The sequence below is a fragment of the Bombina bombina genome, chromosome 8 (genome assembly GCF_027579735.1).
Source record: "Bombina bombina isolate aBomBom1 chromosome 8, aBomBom1.pri, whole genome shotgun sequence".
Classification (NCBI taxonomy): Eukaryota; Metazoa; Chordata; class Amphibia; order Anura; family Bombinatoridae; genus Bombina; species Bombina bombina.
The window spans coordinates 254,782,556-254,801,518 of record NC_069506.1 but is presented as its reverse complement, the minus strand read 5'-3'; the positions used below and the strand labels follow the sequence as shown (position 1 = coordinate 254,801,518).

At 35.1% G+C, this 18,963-nt stretch overlaps 1 protein-coding gene across 2 annotated transcripts in view; it reads left to right on the top strand.

The window, feature by feature from the left end:
• The window catches only part of MAG (myelin associated glycoprotein), a 245,553-nt gene that overhangs the window by 113,560 nt on the left and 113,030 nt on the right, over positions 1-18,963 (top strand). For both annotated transcript variants that reach the window (XM_053691254.1, XM_053691255.1), the window contains exon 3: positions 13,695-13,765. In XM_053691254.1, the coding sequence (XP_053547229.1) occupies positions 13,717-13,765 (49 nt within the window). In that variant the 5' untranslated portion in view covers positions 13,695-13,716. The remainder of the gene's footprint in view (positions 1-13,694; positions 13,766-18,963) is intronic.

Sequence of the window (18,963 nt, the reverse complement as noted above, 5' to 3'; positions counted from 1 at the left end):
TCTTCTGGATTGCGTAGCCTCCACAGGTCAATCAGTCCCAAGCCCTCCCTAAACCTCAAAGCAAGCTTAGTTTCACTTTTTTGCCATTGAGAGTTAATACGCCTGGCCTGGGAGAGTGAGGGTTCCACAAATCTATTAAGTGGTGACAGTTGTGCCATGTTAAAGTCCCCCCAATAATGGTTGGGAACTCGTTTCGTCTTGTAAGGTGTGTCTGTAACTGATGCCAGAACTGGAGGGAGAGGTTGTTAGGGCCATAGACAATGCAAAGTAGGTATGTTCTATAAGCTATATGTAGATTGGTAAGAATATAGCGACCCTTTTGTGTCTGTATATGTGTCTGTGAATGTAAATGAAAGTCCCTTTCTGACTAAGATTTCTACTCCCCTCTTTCTACCCTCTGTAGGTGTGCTTATAACCTGCCCCACCCATCTAACCTTCAGTTGGTCATGCTCTTCTTGGGTCAAATGGGTCTCCTGTAAGAGTGCTATGTCAGCATGAATCGAATTTAGGAAGTGAAGAATTTTGCTACGCTTTGCCGGGGAGGTAATACCTCCAACATTCCATGAGACTATGTTACACCACAGCGCCATAACCTAAGAGTGGTTGGATAGCAGCCCCCGTGAACCAGAACAATGAAGTGCAAATGCTCTAAAATGTAGTGTAGGGCCATGTTGCAAGTGGCCATATTAAAATGTGCCAGGGTGTTGTACTCACAGTTGGATTGGGAGGAGAAGGGCAGGTAAACCAGGTCACAAGACCACCAGGGCTCAGAGACTTCATGTTGCAAGGCTCCCCCAGAGCAAAGGTATGGCTGCTGCAGAAAGCGAAAATACAAAGGCATTAGCATACTACATAAGGATGTCCGCGAAGACTGACCATATATGTAAAATAATCCAGAGGTAGTTATTAGCAAACACACTGTACTTAGTCGAGAGGGGAAGGTATTGTCTAGCTTTATCTTAGTTGTGATGGGTACAAGGATAGCCTGCTTTTAAGGCCTAAGGTAGTAGTTAGTAGGTGTATGTATATTAAGAAGTGTGGTGGGAGGGCTACTATATATATGTATAACTGTAAGACATGGCTTGTAGTCGTAGCAGTAACAGTAGTTCCCTGTAGTGGGTAGAAAAGGCGTTAAAACATTGCATAATGAGGATTATGGGGACTGTCTGTATACTGTGAGTTGGCATGAAGTAATTCTCCTCACGTTTGCTGTCACTAATCTGGGGAGGTGGGACAGACTACAATAGAATTGTTATTGTTTTAAAATATAGACTATCCCTTTATTACCTATTCCCCAGTTTTGCATAACCAACACATTTATATTAATATACTTTTTTTTACCTCTGTGATTACCTTGTATCTACGCATCTTCTGACAGTTCCCCTGATCACATGACTTTTTATTTATTACCTATTTATTTGCCTTTAGTACTGTGTTGTGCTAAATCATAAATAACTCGACTGGGCGTGAACACAATGTTATCTATATGGCCCACATGAACTAGAAGTCTCCTGTAGTAGGTAGTAGGGATGGGCGAATGTGCAAATTTTCGAATTTCGAATGTAGAACGAATGTTATTACCGAAATTCGAATTCTAAATTCGAATGCCGATAAGAACGAATATTCTTAAAAATTCGAAAATCGAATGTTATTTACAGTTTTCGAATGTCACTTTCGAATTCGAATGTTTATAATTATATCGAATGTCTACATTCGAAATTCGAATTTTTCAAATTCGAATATAAATTCGAATTTTTTGAATTCGAATACAAATTCGAATTTTTCGAATTCGAATATTGCATAATTCGAATATTACATTTAAAAGCATTAGAAATACTATTACAATCTAAATTCGAATTTTTCGAATTCGAATACACGTATTGCATAATTTGAATATTACATTTAAAGAAAAAGCATTAGAAATACTATTACAATCTAAATTCGAATTTTTCGAATTCGAATATAAATTCAAATTTTTCGAATTCGAATATAAATTCGAATTTTTCGAATTCGAATATTGCATAATTTGAATATTACATTTAAAAGCATTAGAAATACTATTACAATCTAAATTCGAATTTTTCGAATTCGAATACACGTATTGCATAATTCAAATATTACATTTAAAGAAAAAGCATTAGAAATACTATTACAATCTAAATTCGAATTTTTCGAATTCGAATACACGTATTGCATAATTCGAATATTACATTTAAAGAAAAAGCATTAGAAATACTATTACAATCTAAATTCGAATTTTTCGAATTCGAATATAAATTCAAATTTTTCGAATTCGAATATAAATTCGAATTTTTCGAATTCGAATATTGCATAATTTGAATATTACATTTAAAAGCATTAGAAATACTATTACAATCTAAATTCGAATTTTTCGAATTCGAATACACGTATTGCATAATTCGAATATTACATTTAAAGAAAAAGCATTAGAAATACTATTACAATCTAAATTCGAATTTTTCGAATTCGAATACACGTATTGCATAATTCGAATATTACATTTAAAGAAAAAGCATTAGAAATACTATTACAATCTAAATTCGAGTTTTTCGAATTCGAATATTGCATAATTCAAATATTACATTTAAAGAAAAAGCATTAGAAATACTATTACAATCTAAATTCGAATTATTCGAATATTGCATAATTCGAATATTACATTTACAGAAAAAGCATTAGAAATACTATTACAATCTAAATTCGAATTTTTCGAATTCGAATATTGCATAATTCGAATATTACAATAAAGAAAAAGCATTAGAAATACTATTACAATCTAAATTCGAATTTTTCGAATTCGAATACACGTATTGCATAATTCGAATATTACATTTATAGAAAAAGCATTAGAAATACTATTACAATCTAAATTCGAATTTTTCGAATTCGAATACACGTATTGCGTAATTCGAATATTACATTTAAAGAAAAAGCATTAGAAATACTATTACAATCTAAATTCGAATTTTTCGAATTCGAATATTGCATAATTCGAATATTACATTTAAAGAAAAAGCATTAGAAATACTATTACAATCTAAATTCGAATTTTTCTAATTCGAATATTTTCGAATGTAATCATAAAATTCGAAACCGAATATTCGAAAATCGAATGTTAGAATGTTATGTAAACATTCGAAATTCGATTCGAACGAACGAATGTGTTAAAATTCGTGCCGTTTTTCGAATGTTGCGAAACATTCGCCCATCCCTAGTAGGTAGTAAAGGCATTATCTATCTTTTTTAAACAATAACAATTTTAGTATAGACTGACCCTTTAAATGTTAGTGAATAGAATGTTATAGGATTATCTGGGGGTGACCCTGAGGATCAGGGAATTCCATAGTGTAGGTGAAGCCCACAAATATCCAATGATAATGATATGCCCTCTGCATCATGTAGGGAATGCTTTGGTATGCAAGATGCAATACACAAGCTTATAATATCACTGTGTGGTATTATTGGATTAAGTGTTTAAAAAAAGAATCATTTTACAAGGAAATGAGTAAGTGGAGCACAGGATGAGTTGTCTGTCTATTTACGCTAATAGTAACTGTTTAAATGAATAATAACTGATATGACATTACACACTGATTAGTCAGGGCCATATGTGCTAATCTTGGTGGGTATAAAAATATTAATTAAGCTGGTTGTCATGTAATGAAACCTTATTAATCAGTACCTAAATTTATGTTAAAGTGAACGTATGAGGATATGAGACGTGATAATGGTATGTTTACATGATTTTATATTAATGAACAGTTGTTGACATATTTTCTAGACTGTCATTATACGGTTTATATGTGTATATAAGTATACAACAGAAGTGAGCACACCCCGGTGCAATATCACTTAAATGTCAAATGATTCAAAATTGTATCATCTTAAAGCACTTATTTAAAATTAAAAACTAACAGTTTAGATTTACTATATAGAAAAAGAGGCCCCACAGTAGGAACAGCATACTATATCTATCTATCTATCTATCTATCTATCTATCTATCTATCTATCTATCTATGTTTATTTATATATATATATATATATATATATATGTATGTATATATATATATATATATATATATATATATATATAAATAGAAATACAAATTTTATCTTGAGAAATGTTTATGTTTCTATCTAGCGTACTTTATGTGAAACAGAGACTTCTACATCCCAAAGATTTTGTGTGATTTTCCATGCTGGCGAGGTTTTAAATGCCAGACAATTATGAATCACACATGCTGAAGGGAGGAATATGAATTGTGCTGCCTGACCACACTATTTATGTTCTTCCCTGCACACCCTGTAACATGCATAACTTATAACTGTGCAGTAAAATATTGATAACATAGGGCCTAATGATCTAAACCTCTCAGTTCAGATGAGATGATCTAAAATGATCCTCCAACACTGCGAGATCCCTAGTAAAATTCTTAAAAGGCAAATTTTGCTTTACTTCTCTAAGGGGCGTTTCCCTGCATTTCTGTATGTGAAGGAGAGACAAGCCCAGAGCACTGCATGACATGAGAGTTCTGATGCATTTACACATTGTGCTTTGTATTTTATATTATCATAGAATTAGATGAAGTTTTATTACATTTAAACTGTGAACGTTTTATTTTGTATTATATTTTGTATACAGCAGTGTATTTAGGATTGTGATTTTACAAATTCTGATTATGCTTTCACAGTTTTTGTGTAACTTTAACAAATTAGGATCATACTTTGTATATTTATGTGTATATATTGCAAATTACATTGCACTTTGTATTTCTTCTTTTAAAATAAAACTGAAAAACTGACAGCTTCAGTTTCTCATTGAGCTTCATTACTTTCTATGGTCCGATAAGCAAATATCCTCTAGTTTGGAGAAAAATTATAGTGCAGACTTCACAGGGGCTAAACTCACTGAATTCTATCAGAAAAATGGTGGAACCTGGAAGTCCCAGAGAGATGCCCTCTATAGAAAGTAATACGACTCTTTGGGATAAAGAATTTCACATGGGAGTAGAAGGTAACTGGAAAACACCTGGGACTGATATAAAGGCTCAATTTGTATCAATTACAAATTAAAATGAATTGTTTTCACTACAATTTAACTTGCTTTTGCCTATAGTTTAGTATATATTACTTTTCTGTCAGTTAAATAAGTATATTGTGAATTTTGAGCAAACTTCGCCTGCATACAGCTTGCAAGAAAAATCAGTGAGACCAGCTTGTGTAAAGTGCTTACAACATTTCAAAAGACTTGTGAGAGAGCTTCAGACATACCCTGGGAACTCCCCAGTTCAGCCCAGGGATCATCTCTGTCCCTCCCACTTTCTAAAGATGTGTTTTATTATACAATAGAGAAAATACCAAGTGCAATGTAAGTTGTAAAATATACACAGAAATATACAAAGTATGATCCTAATTTGTTAAAGTAACATAAAAACTTTAAGGCATAATCAAAATTTGTAGAATCACTGCTACTGCTAGATATAAATCTAAATGTATTAAAATATAAACTAGAAAGTGCAAAGCTTGAATATAATAATACAGAAAGGACCCAATCTGAAGTGTAAAATAATATAAAATTCAAAGCATTAAGTGTAATAAAACTCTCATATCATGCAGTGTTATATTGCACTGGGCTTGTCCCTCCCTTAGATACAGAAATATAGAGAGATCTTGCAGTGTTAACAAATATTTAAACAAAAAATAGTCCAGGAACTCTTCTAAAACCATGCTATTTACTGAAAAATAGTAAAATTAATATAACAAAAAGCATTGCTAAAAAGCTTGTAGGCTTACATACTTGTATGTGTTTAGACCTATGTATAGCCTTCGTCATAGACACAATACTATATACAGACACTTATACAATTATGAATCTACTTCTCTATAGTAACTGATTACCTCAAAACATTGATGTGGGGTAACACTTAAAAAGGAACATTCCAGCCAAAATTGAAATCTACATGGATGCATTTCAGTTTTGAATAGAAGCATTTTTGTAAGATAATCTGCCGTCCTAGGCAAGTGCCTTGTTTGCCTAGGCCAACATACGCCCCTGATTGTTGTAAATTTATTATGCAATTGTTGATTTTGAAATGTTGTATTTAAATATCCTATAATGTACCTTTAATTAATGTTGACTTTTCCTATGTTTTTGTTAAACATTATGTTTGTTTGTTTTTCCAATTGTATACTAATTGAACCCTGGGTTTAGTCTGATGGAGTCTTCAGTAAAGATAACTGTACCAGCGTTTGCAGATCAACTAATAAACCCTATTTGGGATCAAGAAGGATGTTTTTTTTTGGTGATAGCCTGAGATAGTTGTTTTGCAAAGCAAGAATTAATAATAACCACTTAATATATCTGCAAAACAAATAACTGATATCCACGTATGCCCTAGAAAATAGACAGTATTCAATAATGTAGAGTGGTCATCAGACAAATATCTTGTAAGTATCAGATATGGGCAAATGCAAATGACAGTATTAACTTCTGAAAATATTAAAGGGACATGAAACCCAATTTTTTTCTTTCATTTTTCAGATAGAGAATATATAATTAATAAGTTTCCAATTTACTTCTATTATCAAATTTGTCCCCTTGTTATTCTTTGTTGAAGAGATATCTGGATAGGTAGTGTGCACATTTCTAAAGCGCTACATGACAGGCAAAACTGCTGCCATAAAGTGATGCAGACACGTGAACGCTCCTATACTTACCTTCCTGCTTTTCAACAAAGGGTAACAGGAAAACAAGACAATTAGATAATAGAAGTAAATTTGAAAATTGCTTACAATTTATGTTCTATCTAATTCATTAAACAAAAAGTTTGTGTTTTATGTCCCTTTAATCTTCATCCCAAATTTATTAAAATTGTAAACGTAATTTGCGCCATAGCCTGCTTTATCAACATAGTGACACTTTAAATGCTTATAAAATGTTGATTTTGTCTGCAGATCTTTTGCAATGTGGTACTTAAAGGGCATGGGATTTAAAATAAAAGTTTTATTGTTCAGACAGAGCATGCAATTTCAAGAGACTTTTCATTTCACTTTCATTATTAAATTTACTTGATTCTCTTGGTATATTTTGTTGAAGAGCATATGTAGGTAGGTTTAAAAGCAGGTATGTGTCTTGGGCATTATTGTATAGAATATTCTCTGATACGAGAAGTGCATACTCCTGAGCAAGGGAAGCTCACAATTTCAGCATGGAATTACAGGAAAAGGGAGCAAATAATGCAAGTATATTGCAGAGTTTCTTTAATACATATGATTTATTATTTTATATTACCATCTCAAAGTATTTAATGTCCCTTTTAAGTCCTATTAAAATTATTGTAGTAATGCCTGTTTAAATGTCATTTATTACTTTTGAAGTCTGGAGTTACTCTGACAGACACTTATGTGAAGATAACTCTTCAGGGCATTCTCGTGTCTGCCACTACACCACATTTGGAATTAGTTCGGATGTGGCTTTTGTGGTAGCCCAGCACAGTTGTTTTGTGAACGAGTATAATTGCCACATACTATATCTGCAAACCATATATTGACGGATGCTAAAGATTCTATTATTTCCTAGAATCTAGACTGTGTTCACAGATATAATGTGGTCTTTGGGCAAAAATATCTTGTAAATATCTTAAATTGGCAAATTCATACAAACTATGTTAATGAATGAAAACTTTAAAGGGATACTAAACCCATTTTTTTTCTTTGATGATTCAGATAGAACATGCAATTTTAAGTGACTTTCTAATTTACTCCTATTATCAATTTTTTTCATTCTCTTGGTAACTTTATTTGAAAAAGCAGAAATGTAAGCCTACGAGCCGGCCCATCTTTGGTTCAGCACCTGGGTAGCGCTTGCTGATATAAAGCGATGATAAATCCAAATGCTAGGATTTACCAGTGCTATAAATAAAGGGGACATTTAGTCATAAAGTATAAAAATCTTCATGCTGAAAGTTCCTTTATTTGCAGCGAGTTTATGCTGAGCTGAGTGCCTAGGGCCGCTGAGATGACATTTTCACCACTTAGCCAATAGCAGTGCTTGCCCTTTGGCATTATGCTGGATGACTAGCACGCAATTGGCTAAAAGGTGGAAACACGACCTCATTGAACAAAATTACGTATTGCCATGGGAGGCTAGAGGTGCTCAGCTTGGCATAAACTTGATGCAAATAAAGGTACTTTTAGCTTTTTTATACTTCATGACTGAAAGTCCCCTTTATTTATGGCACTGGTAAATCTGAGTGTTTCAAAAACACTAGGAATTACCATCACTTTAAATGTGCAAGGGAATAAAAGACTAGAATTGAAACAAACAGTTGGTTGGTCTTTGTTTTATTTAGAATAGAAATGTGTGAATGTTTTGGAGTATTTGTTAACAATAACAAATGATGATTACATTAATAATGATTGATTTGCTAAACATTTAACATTTACATTTTGAACACAATGTTCCATCTGAAAGAGAATGTTTCAAAATGTATTGCTAGTGCTTTGCTTTTTTTTAAAAAAAATATATATATATAAAAAAAAGAAAAAATATTTTCTTAGGTGGCATAAACCATGTGAGCTAAGTCAGTGTGCACAACCATGCACTTTATATTTAAACAGTTTTCTCATCCATTTTCTTCAAAAAATATATTTTCCCCATGTTTAATTGCTGCGCTTTCAAATTCATGATAGAAAATTTTGAGTACCATGTCCCTTTATTTTTTTTCTATATTGAATGACACATTTGAATTAAACCTGAATGTTGATTTTCATAGTCGTTAATATAAGTGTATGTGACCCAACATTTTGAATGTAATATTCTACTTTTAGATGATTTCAATAATGCTTTCAAAACTTAAATATTGACATTTAGTATTCAAACATTAATATTTACTTAGCATAGGTAAACTTTATTTTTTACACAATACTGGCATTTGCCCTTCATTAAAAGACTATTAAATACAGTAGAATTGCATAATCAACAAGTGCATATAAAAAAATAAGCACTTGTGTCTGAATCTTGAACAAGCAGTAGATTTTTATCTGAGAAAATGTAAAAATGTACTTCAATTTGTATCATGTGACAGCCTTTAGCGAATCACAGACTCATATACATATACATTGTGAACTCTTGCACATGCTCAGTAAAAGCCAGTGCCTCAAATAGTTTGAGTTTAAAAAGACTGCACAATTTAACAATGACAGTAAATTGGAAGATTTCTTAAAATTGCATTTGCTTTCTGAATCATGAAAGATTCTTATTTCCTTTAAAGCAGACATCCCAACTCTCCCTGAAGTTCAGGGAGTCTCCCTGATTGTAATAGCGGCTCCCTGATGCCAGCAAATGGAATGCAATCTCCCTGAAACTCCAAGTACCATGATCCAATGTGGCCCAAATCCGGAGAAGTGTTTCTTTAAGGAATGCCTTTAGTTGCTGGGACGTTATAGAACCCTCAAAGCTTGCATCAGTAACCAAAAACCCCCCCACTGATTTATTTATTTTTTAAACGATTTTTATTGAAGTCATAAACAAATACAACATATAGGGCATGCCCCAAAACATTTACAGATAAGTGTATACATAGTATAATTAGAAAGGTATGGCAGAAAAAAACCATGTAGAAAAAGCATTATGTATCTATATATCTCAAGCGTTATTATATAATTTGGGCTATCTATAGGGAGACCAGTTTTATAATAGAATTTCATAAATGCAGTATAATCAAAAATGGTCCTCTCTAAAATTAGAGCCAGGGAGGAGTTAGCTCTATAGTTTTATGGGGAGGGGGAATGCAGCGGGCCAGAGTCGCTCAAAATAGAGTAGGGGGGGGAGTGCAGCATGGAGCCAGTTAGCATTTCGAGTTTGTAAATGCGCTGGGATCTCAGAGCTTTCAAGTACACTACTAATGGAGTTATCCTCTATTTACGCCATGAGTAAATTTAAGCTAGGGTATGTAAAAGTAAGGGTAGCTTCCAATAAAGGATACAAACAGGGGGAGATATTTATATATCCGAAGAGCAGAGGACTGCTACATGAGCCCCTCTCCTGGGGAGATGCCAGCTATAGGCGATGTGGGTAAAAGGAGTAGGGATATGACCCGCAGGTAATATATGCCGGCGGGAAAGGGAGGAGAGGGGTCAGATGGAGGTGATAGATGAGTGGGTATAATTGTAAAATAATACCACTAGAGGGGGATTTCCCTGTAAGTACAGAGAAGGCAATGTCCTGAAAAAGCTATGTATCCCTCACATACAAGCTTATAAGAAGCTAGTGTAAACATAAAATATATAACAGTACTTAGGGTAAATTGTCTTAGCATCAGGGCCAGTAGGCTTAAAGTTGTGGTAGTAATTAATGAGTTAGGTTTTTCTCTCAACTACCTAGGGAAGAAATGAGGAGTTACATTTTTGATCTTCCCTTGGGGCATGCGCGTATGAGACCCTACTAGAAGGAATTTGAGTCCATATTACACTTACCATGACTAAAATCTATGCCTCTATAAAGTAAGAGAGGAACCACACATTAGGCATTATCTAGGGGCCATAGCTAATTGCAATCAACATATATATGAATAGTATATATCTTTTCACGTTAGGACTTTAAACAAAACACCACCATAAAGTATGCAATGTCAACAGTAAACTTTACAATGCTAGATAACTCTGTTTAGCAGTAACTACCTGATTGTGAGTTAAATCCCTTAATCTGATTAATAATGTGTGAGAAGGTAGGTTACAAAAGCCAGCAATATAAATAACAAAAACAAACATATAAGGCAACGTATTAATTATGAACCATTCTGAATGCTTTATATTTATATAGAGCCAATGGGATGTGCAATCTCTATTCTAACCACTTCCATGCCACCTTAAAATTACAGGAAGTATAAACATACCGTATATGCGGCGTTTTATCAACATTTGGAATGGTATACAACAACTAAAAATTGTTATGATACTCAGAGAATAAGTAATGAGAGGACAAACATAAGCTAAGCACTCAACCTAAACCAATAGATTAAAAGGGTAGCTAAGGCTACTTAACTAGTAGGTGTTCCCTCTCAGAAGGTTGCCCTCTTTGGTAAAGGTAGGGAAATAGCAGGACTCTGCTACTATACAGGGTCTGGTTGGCCTCTAGACTTGAGGCATATAGCTGAAAGGAGTCTAACTTTAAAGGTTCCTATTTAGTTTTTTAAATAGTGTCAGCTAAATTATTTGAAATACTAGACACCCCGAACTAAAAGGATCGGGGGTTAGGAAGAATATCCCATTTGGTAGAGATGGGGGGGTCCTCAATCTAAAGAGAATGGTGATTACTGTAGGATTGAGAGCACATGGGGGGCTAATAATAAGAATCCCTTCCCTAAAAAACAAAAACAAATAGTAAATAGGTGCATATTGCCTTGTATCTCATACATGCTTCTAGTGAGTATCCCTATCTGTTAGGTCATTGCATATAAATAGGTCTAAGATAAATGGACTAGAATAATTCAGGTGAATATTTCCATACCTATACACACATGTACATACACATATACATATATAGACATACAGACATACACTGCTATACACGTGAACAACAAAAACAATTAGTATTAAGTAATAAATATTACCTATATGTTTAAACTAACTGTCAACATATGAGCATCTGATAACTATGTGCCCTAATCGCTGGACTATAGAACTGGTGTATGGCTGTACATCTAGAACTGAAGTCGGTATCACATATAACCAATTCTGGCTTAAAGCATAAAATCAGAGAAGAAGAGCAGTATAAATAGTATGTCAATAATATATATAACATATAAGTAGGGAGGAACTATCAACAGCTGTCAGTGCACCTTATATATTATTCTGGGAATACCACAAGTACAGTTTAGTCCAGGGTGTAAGCTCCAGAGCATATTGATCTTAATCTCTAAAAAAAAAAAAAAGCATGAAACTAGTAAATTTCCACTTTAAACATGCAGCAGGGTTAGCTAGTAAGGAATATTGGGTTAGCTGTTTGCAGTCTAGAAGGATATTAGCTAGGTATAAGGTTCTACAAGGGATAAATACACAGATAACCCCTAGTGTATATGTACATAGTAAATATTGAGATTATCCCTGTATTAAAGGAACATAACTGCATAGCGTCTATAGAAAATCAATACACAAAGTCAGTAGGTATAGGTGACAAGATACCCCGTAGTGTAATGTCCTCCGTAGAAGCGAAGCTAACCTACACCTCTCCTCTGCAAACAATGAGTTCCAGCAACATGGTTCAGAGATAAGAGAGCTAGGTTGTAGAAGAGCCACCCCAAACCGGGCGAGATGTACCATCGGGGAGAGCCTGGGTAGGCAGATAACCCATGTTAAATGGATAGACAGACCTCATGGTTACCAATGCTTTGCCTGGAATACTCTCTCACCCTCCGCACAGGTCGGGAATGAACATCTTCAGCAGTAAAGGGCTTTGACTGCAGACCGTTCCCCTGTATAGCGGCAGTAGATCTAGGTGTGATGGAGTTACTGTCATCTTTCCATATAGAAGAGGTAGGGTTAAGCTTTGTCTCCATTATTCGAGAGGGTAATGGCTGGATTTCGTCTCGATCTACTGTATAAGATAGGTAGTATTCCTCTGCCTTGCGTAATTCGTATTGCCTGTCGATCTCCTCGCTGTTCGCCATCTTGGGTTTACTTGTGTCTTCCTCCGATAACTGGAATCTGAATAAGTGCCTGAGCTCAACAAAGTTATTAGTTAACTGCAGTTCCAGGCCTCTAAGGAGCGCTTGAATCATTGAGCAGTTTTCCTCCTCCATGTTGAAGAGATGGTCATCTCGGTGTTATATTTGCAGCTGTCGGAATTTACCGTGGTCTAATAAAGGTCCTCTGCTAGGTTTACTGTGCCGCTATTGGCGATCTGATTCTCAGGCATAGCTCAGCCGAGGACGAACTCGAAGTAGAGCCTGTTAGTCTGATGTTTGCTCTTGGTGAATGTTTTCTAAGCTAGTCGGTATTGCACTATCAGCTGCCGCTCTGATTTAACACTGCATGGTAGGATCTGAGTCTCCCAGAATAGCCTCTGGCAAGTGTGACGCCGCAGAAAACAGATGCTGTTCAATAAGTTTCTTAAGTGATACGCTTGATCGCCATGCTATAAAAAGACATACTCCAGTGCAGAGTGTGTTATTCTCACGAAATAGTGCTGCAATGTATACATCAGCTTGCCCTTTTGTAAGCTTTTAATGTAAATTAGGAGCTAATGCTACGGAGCTCTGTAATTTTGCGACCATCTTGGTTAAGGCTTGCTCCGCCCCCACTGATTTTAATAAAATAAAACACAAATACTACCTTATTTACTGCACGTAATTAAACTTCGTATTCTAAAATATTTAAGCATTCAACAAGCGTACGGTCACTGGAAAATAGGTTTGTTGTATGTGGTTGTGCTATAAAGCTACTTTTTTTAATGTGACTTTAGTGGGAAGCTACTGTAATGATAAGTCTCTATCTTATTTAGGGTTTCAAGGTGTCCAATATATAACTGGGAGGGGGGGGGGGTGGCGGCGCAGTCCTGGGGGAAGCCACCTCCCTGAAATAAGTTTTTGCAGGTTGGGATGTTTGCTTTAAAGGGAAATAATGCCATCATGCTTAATAACTCTCCATTTTGTTTTCTGTGGTTTTTTTGCAGTTATCATTCACTTCAGATAAAGATGGCATGGAGGTGGGAAGTGCTCTCATTACTGTGGATACTGATAGAAGGTAAGTGTGGGATTTATATGTAGGCATTCTTAGGAATTACACTTTGTGCCTAGTTCAACAGGAGTCATGGCAACAAAGAACTGTCATAATATTTTAATAAAGTTTTTTTTTTTCCATACAATGAGTTGAGTTTTAGCCCTGCATTTTCTTTCAAGCTGTGCAATTTAGTATTTTTAAGTGCAAGAAAGGACAAATGCTGTAAGAACAATAATCCAACCATAGTATATTAAATCTAAAATGTTTAAAGAACCACTAGAAATCCATAATTAACAATTGCATAATAAAAAGACAAGGCAATAACACTTACTCTGAATTTCAAATAAGCAGTAGATTTTTTTCTGATAAAATTTATTTTCCCCCTATTTTCTGGACCCTTGTATCATGTGACAGACATCAGCCAATCAAAGACTAGTATACGTATACCCAGTGAGCTTGTGCACATGCTCAGTAGGATCTTGTTCCCCAGAAAGTGTGAATATAAAAGGACTGTGCAAAGTCTGAAAATTGAAGTAAATTGTAAAGTGTGTAAAAACTGCATGCTCTATCTAAACCATAAAAGTTTATTTTGACTTGTGTCCCTTTATTTATGCCTAGTAAAAATGTTTGTAATTAACTTTCATTATTCATTTTGTACGTTTACTGTAATTTAACACTGAAATTTGTGGGCTTTTTAGTTCCACTGTATTTCTAAAATGGTATTGTAACAGCCATGTTAGAACCTAGGTTTTCCCTTATCTCTCTATTTTGCTTAGGACAACTAGGTGCACATATAAAACATGTCCTACGACTGAATTGTAGAGAGTTTCTGTTTCAGTCATTATTTGCAGTTCAGTGATTGGACACTTTATTGCTTGTTTTACATTTGTCTCTTATTGTCCTCAGCAGAAGAGATAGATAAAGGTAAAGGAATGTTACAACATGGCGATGAAACCCATTTTTGTCTTTCATGATTCAGATAGAGCATACAATTTTAAACAACTTTCGAATTTACTTCTTTTATCTTATTTGCTTAATTCTTTTGGTATCCTTTGTAGGCTCAGGAGTTTGGAGCTAGCTGCTGATTGGTGGCTGAACTTGCATTCCCATTTTAATTGGCTTACACGTGTGTTCAACTTGCTCACAGGAGTGCATTGCTGCTTTTTCAATAAAAGATACCAAGAGAATGAAGTATAATTGATAATAGAAGCAAATTGGAAACTTGTTTAAAAATATATAATCTATGTTATTAATGAAATAAATTTTTTGAGTTTCATGTCCCTTTAACAATGAATATTTATACAACTAATATAATTTAATAATTCCATCTACATATTATTCTCATGCTAATATTTGTTTTGAAAACATCATCATTTTTTTGCTGTGTTAATTCTGCTAATATAACTTATGTTCACTTCAAAAGCAGAGGGGTTTCTCTCTTTTTTTTTTTTTTAAGCGACTAATTAGTTATAAAGAAAATTTTAAATGGACCTCCCCAAAAATTCCATGATTCAAATAGAACATGCAGTTCTAAAAAATTTACTAATTTATTTGTATTATCTAATTTGCTTGTTTCTCTTTGTATAATTTGTTGAAAAGCATAACTAGATAAGATCAGAAGCAGCAATGCATTACTGGGCGCTAGATGCTGATTAGTGGCTAAACATATATGCCTCTTGTCATTGGCTCACCAAATTTGTTCATCTAGCTCCCAGTCATGGATTTCTGCTATTTCAATAGAGAATATAAAGAACATGAATCAAATTGGAAAATTGTTTTAAATTGTATGAAAGAAAAAATGTTTTTCATGTCCCTTTAAACTGTTATTAAGGAGCACAGACAAGTGGCAGCAACAAATAATGTATTTATAAATGCTCTCATTAAATATTTTGAGCTTGGAATATAAAAAGTTCTATTATATTTAGTAAAAAAAACAAAAACCTTACATACACTTTCATGATGGAAGTGCTCTTATTATTGCTCTATTGCGCATATGTAACTGTGGAGTTGATCACAATCCTTTAGAATTTATCTTATGATAAAACCTATTAGTATTTTTGTGATTAAACATTTGATACCTTTTTTCTAATGGATTGTGATTGATCCCTGTGTTTAACCACTGCAAATGAATTAAATACATAGTTAAAGTCACCTCCAAATCAGCAATGCACTATTGGGAGCTAGCTAAAAAAACAAGTGATGAGCCAATTATAAGAGACAAATGTGGGTAGCCACCAATCGCCAAGAGAACAAAGTACATTTACAAATAGAATTGTCTTAAAATGACAGCCTCTATCTTAATCATGTAAGTTTAAAGGGACATGAAACCCAATTTTTTTATTTTATGGTTTAGAAAAAACATGCAATTTTAAACAACTTTCTAATTTACTTCTATTATCTAATTTGCTTCATTCTCGTGATATCCTTTGCTGAAAAGCATATATAGATAGGCTCAGTAGCTGCTGATTGGTGGCTGTACATAGATGCCTTGTGTGATTGGCTCACCCATGTGCATTGCTATTTCTTTGACAAAGGATATCTAAAGAATGAAGAAAATTAGATAAAAGAAGTAAATTCGAATGTTGTTTAAATTGTATTCTCTACCTGAATCATGAAAGAAACAATTTGGGTTTAGTGTTCCTTTAATTTTGAATTTCCTATCCCTAAAGTCATGATTTAGATAAGGTATGCAATTTAAAACAATATTACAATATATTTCCACTATTAAAACATGCACATTCTTTTAATATTCACAATTTCTGATGCCCCAGTTCCTACTGAGCATGTGCAAATGTGCACAGTATGTAGGTATATGCATTTTGTGATTGGCTAATAGCTGTCACGTGATACAGGGGGAGTAAAAATTGGATTAAGTTTTCCTCCTCCATGTTGAAGAGATGGTCAGCTCAGTGTTATATTTGCGGCTGTTGGAATTTATTTTGTGATTGGCTAATAGCTGTCACGTGATACAGGGGGAGTAAAAATTGGATTAACCCCTTAACGACTGAGGACGTGCAGGGTACGTCCTCAGAAAAAAGGCAGTTAATGCCTGAGAACGTACCCTGCACGTCCTCAGTGTGGAAAGCAGCTGGAAGCGATCCTGCTCGCTTCCAGCTGCTTTCCGGTTATTGCAGTGATGCCTCGATATGGAGGCATCCTGCAATAACGTTTGTAAGCCATCCGGTGCAGAGAGAGCCACTCTGTGGCCCTCTCTGCACCGGAGATCGGTGGCTACCGGCGTTGGTGGGTGGGAGCCGGACCGGAAGGCGGGTGGCGGCCATCGATGGCCATGTGGATCTGAAGGGGGGCGGGATCGTGGGCGGGGGTGGCTGGGGGCGCGCACGGGCGCGCGCGCGTGCACGGGCGCGCGCGCGTGCACGGGAGGGTGGGGGCGGGCGCGTGCACGGGGAGGGAGTGGGTGGGAACCGCTACACTGCAGAAAATGGGGAAATAAAAAATATAATAAAAATAAAATCTAAACAATCAGCAAGGTGGTGGGGGTTTGTTTGTGGGGGGTGGGGGGTTGGGGGAAGCTACACTACAGAAAAAAACAAAAAACCCCCAAAAAAAGCACTTTTTATTGTAAACTGGGTACTGGCAGACAGCTGCCAGTACCCAAGATGGCCCCCAATAAGGCAGAGGGGAGGGTTAGAGAGCGGTTTTGGGGGGGATCAGGGAGGTTGGGGGCTAAGGGGGGGATCCTACACAGTAGCATATGTAAATATGCTAAAAAAAAATTCATTTTTTTTTAAAAACCCTTTTATTTTAGTACTGGCAGACTTTCTGCCAGTACTTAAGATGGCGGGGACAATTGTGGGGTGGGGGAGGGAAGGGAGCTGTTTGGGAGGGATCAGGGGGTGGGATGTGTCAGATGGGAGGCTGATCTCTACACTAAAGCTAAAATTAACCCTGCAAGCTCACTACAAACTCCCTAATTAACCCTTTCACTGCTAGCCATAATACACGTGTGAGGCGCAACAGGATTTAGTGGCCTTCTAATTACCAGAAAGCAACGCCAAAGTCATATATGTCTGCTATTTCTGAACAAAGGGGATCCCAGACAAGCATTTACAACCATTTGTGCCATAATTGCACAAGCTGTTTGTAAATGATTTCAGTGAGAAACCTAAAATTGTGAAAAATTTTACGTTTTTTTTAATTTGATCGCATTTGGCGGTGAAATGGTGGCATGAAATATACCAAAATGTGCCTAGATCAATACTTGGGGTTGTCTACTACACTACACTAAAGCTAAAATTAACCCTACAAGCTCCCTAAAAGCTCCCTAATTAACCCCTTAACTGCTGGGCATGATACACTTGTGGTGCGCAGTGGCATTTAGCGGCCTTCTAATTACCAAAAAGCAACGCCAAAGCCATATATGTGTGCTATTTCTGAACAAAGGGGATCCCAGAGAAGAATTTACAACCATTTATGCCATAATTGCACAAGCTGTTTGTAAATGATTTCAGTGAGAAACCTAAAGTTTGTGAAAAAATTTGTGAAAAAGTGAACAATTTTTTGTATTTGATCGCATTTGGCGGTGAAATGGTGGTATGAAATATACCAAAATTGGCCTAGATCAATACTTTGGGATGTCTACTAAAAAAAAATATATACATGTCAAGGGATATTCAGGGATTCCTGAAAGATATCAGTGTTCTAATGTAACTAGCGCTAATTTTGGAAAAAAATGGTTTGGAAATAGCAAAGTGCTACTTGTATTTATGGCCCTATAACTTGCAAAAAAAGCAAAAAACATGTAAACATTGGGTATTTCTAAACTCAGGACAAAATTTAGAAACTATTTAGCATGGGTGTTTTTTGGTGGTTTTAGATATGTAACAGATTTTGGGGGTCAAAGTTAGAAAAAGTGTGTTTTTTTCCATTTTTTCCTCATATTTTATAATTTTTTTTATAGTAAATTATAAGATATGATGAAAATAATGGTATCTTTAGAAAGTCCATTTAATGGCGAGAAAAACGGTATATAATATGTGTGGGTACAGTAAATGAGTAAGAAGAAAATTACAGCTAAACACAAACACCGCAAAAATGTAAAAATAGCCTTGGTCCCAAACGGACAGAAAATGGAAAAGTGCTCTGGTCACTAAGGGGTTAAGTTTGACATTTGCCAGAACATATTCTACTGCTCATTTCAGTAAGTGCTATTGCCTTGAGTTTTTATTGTGTATTTGGGTATTATTCCAATCTAATTTATT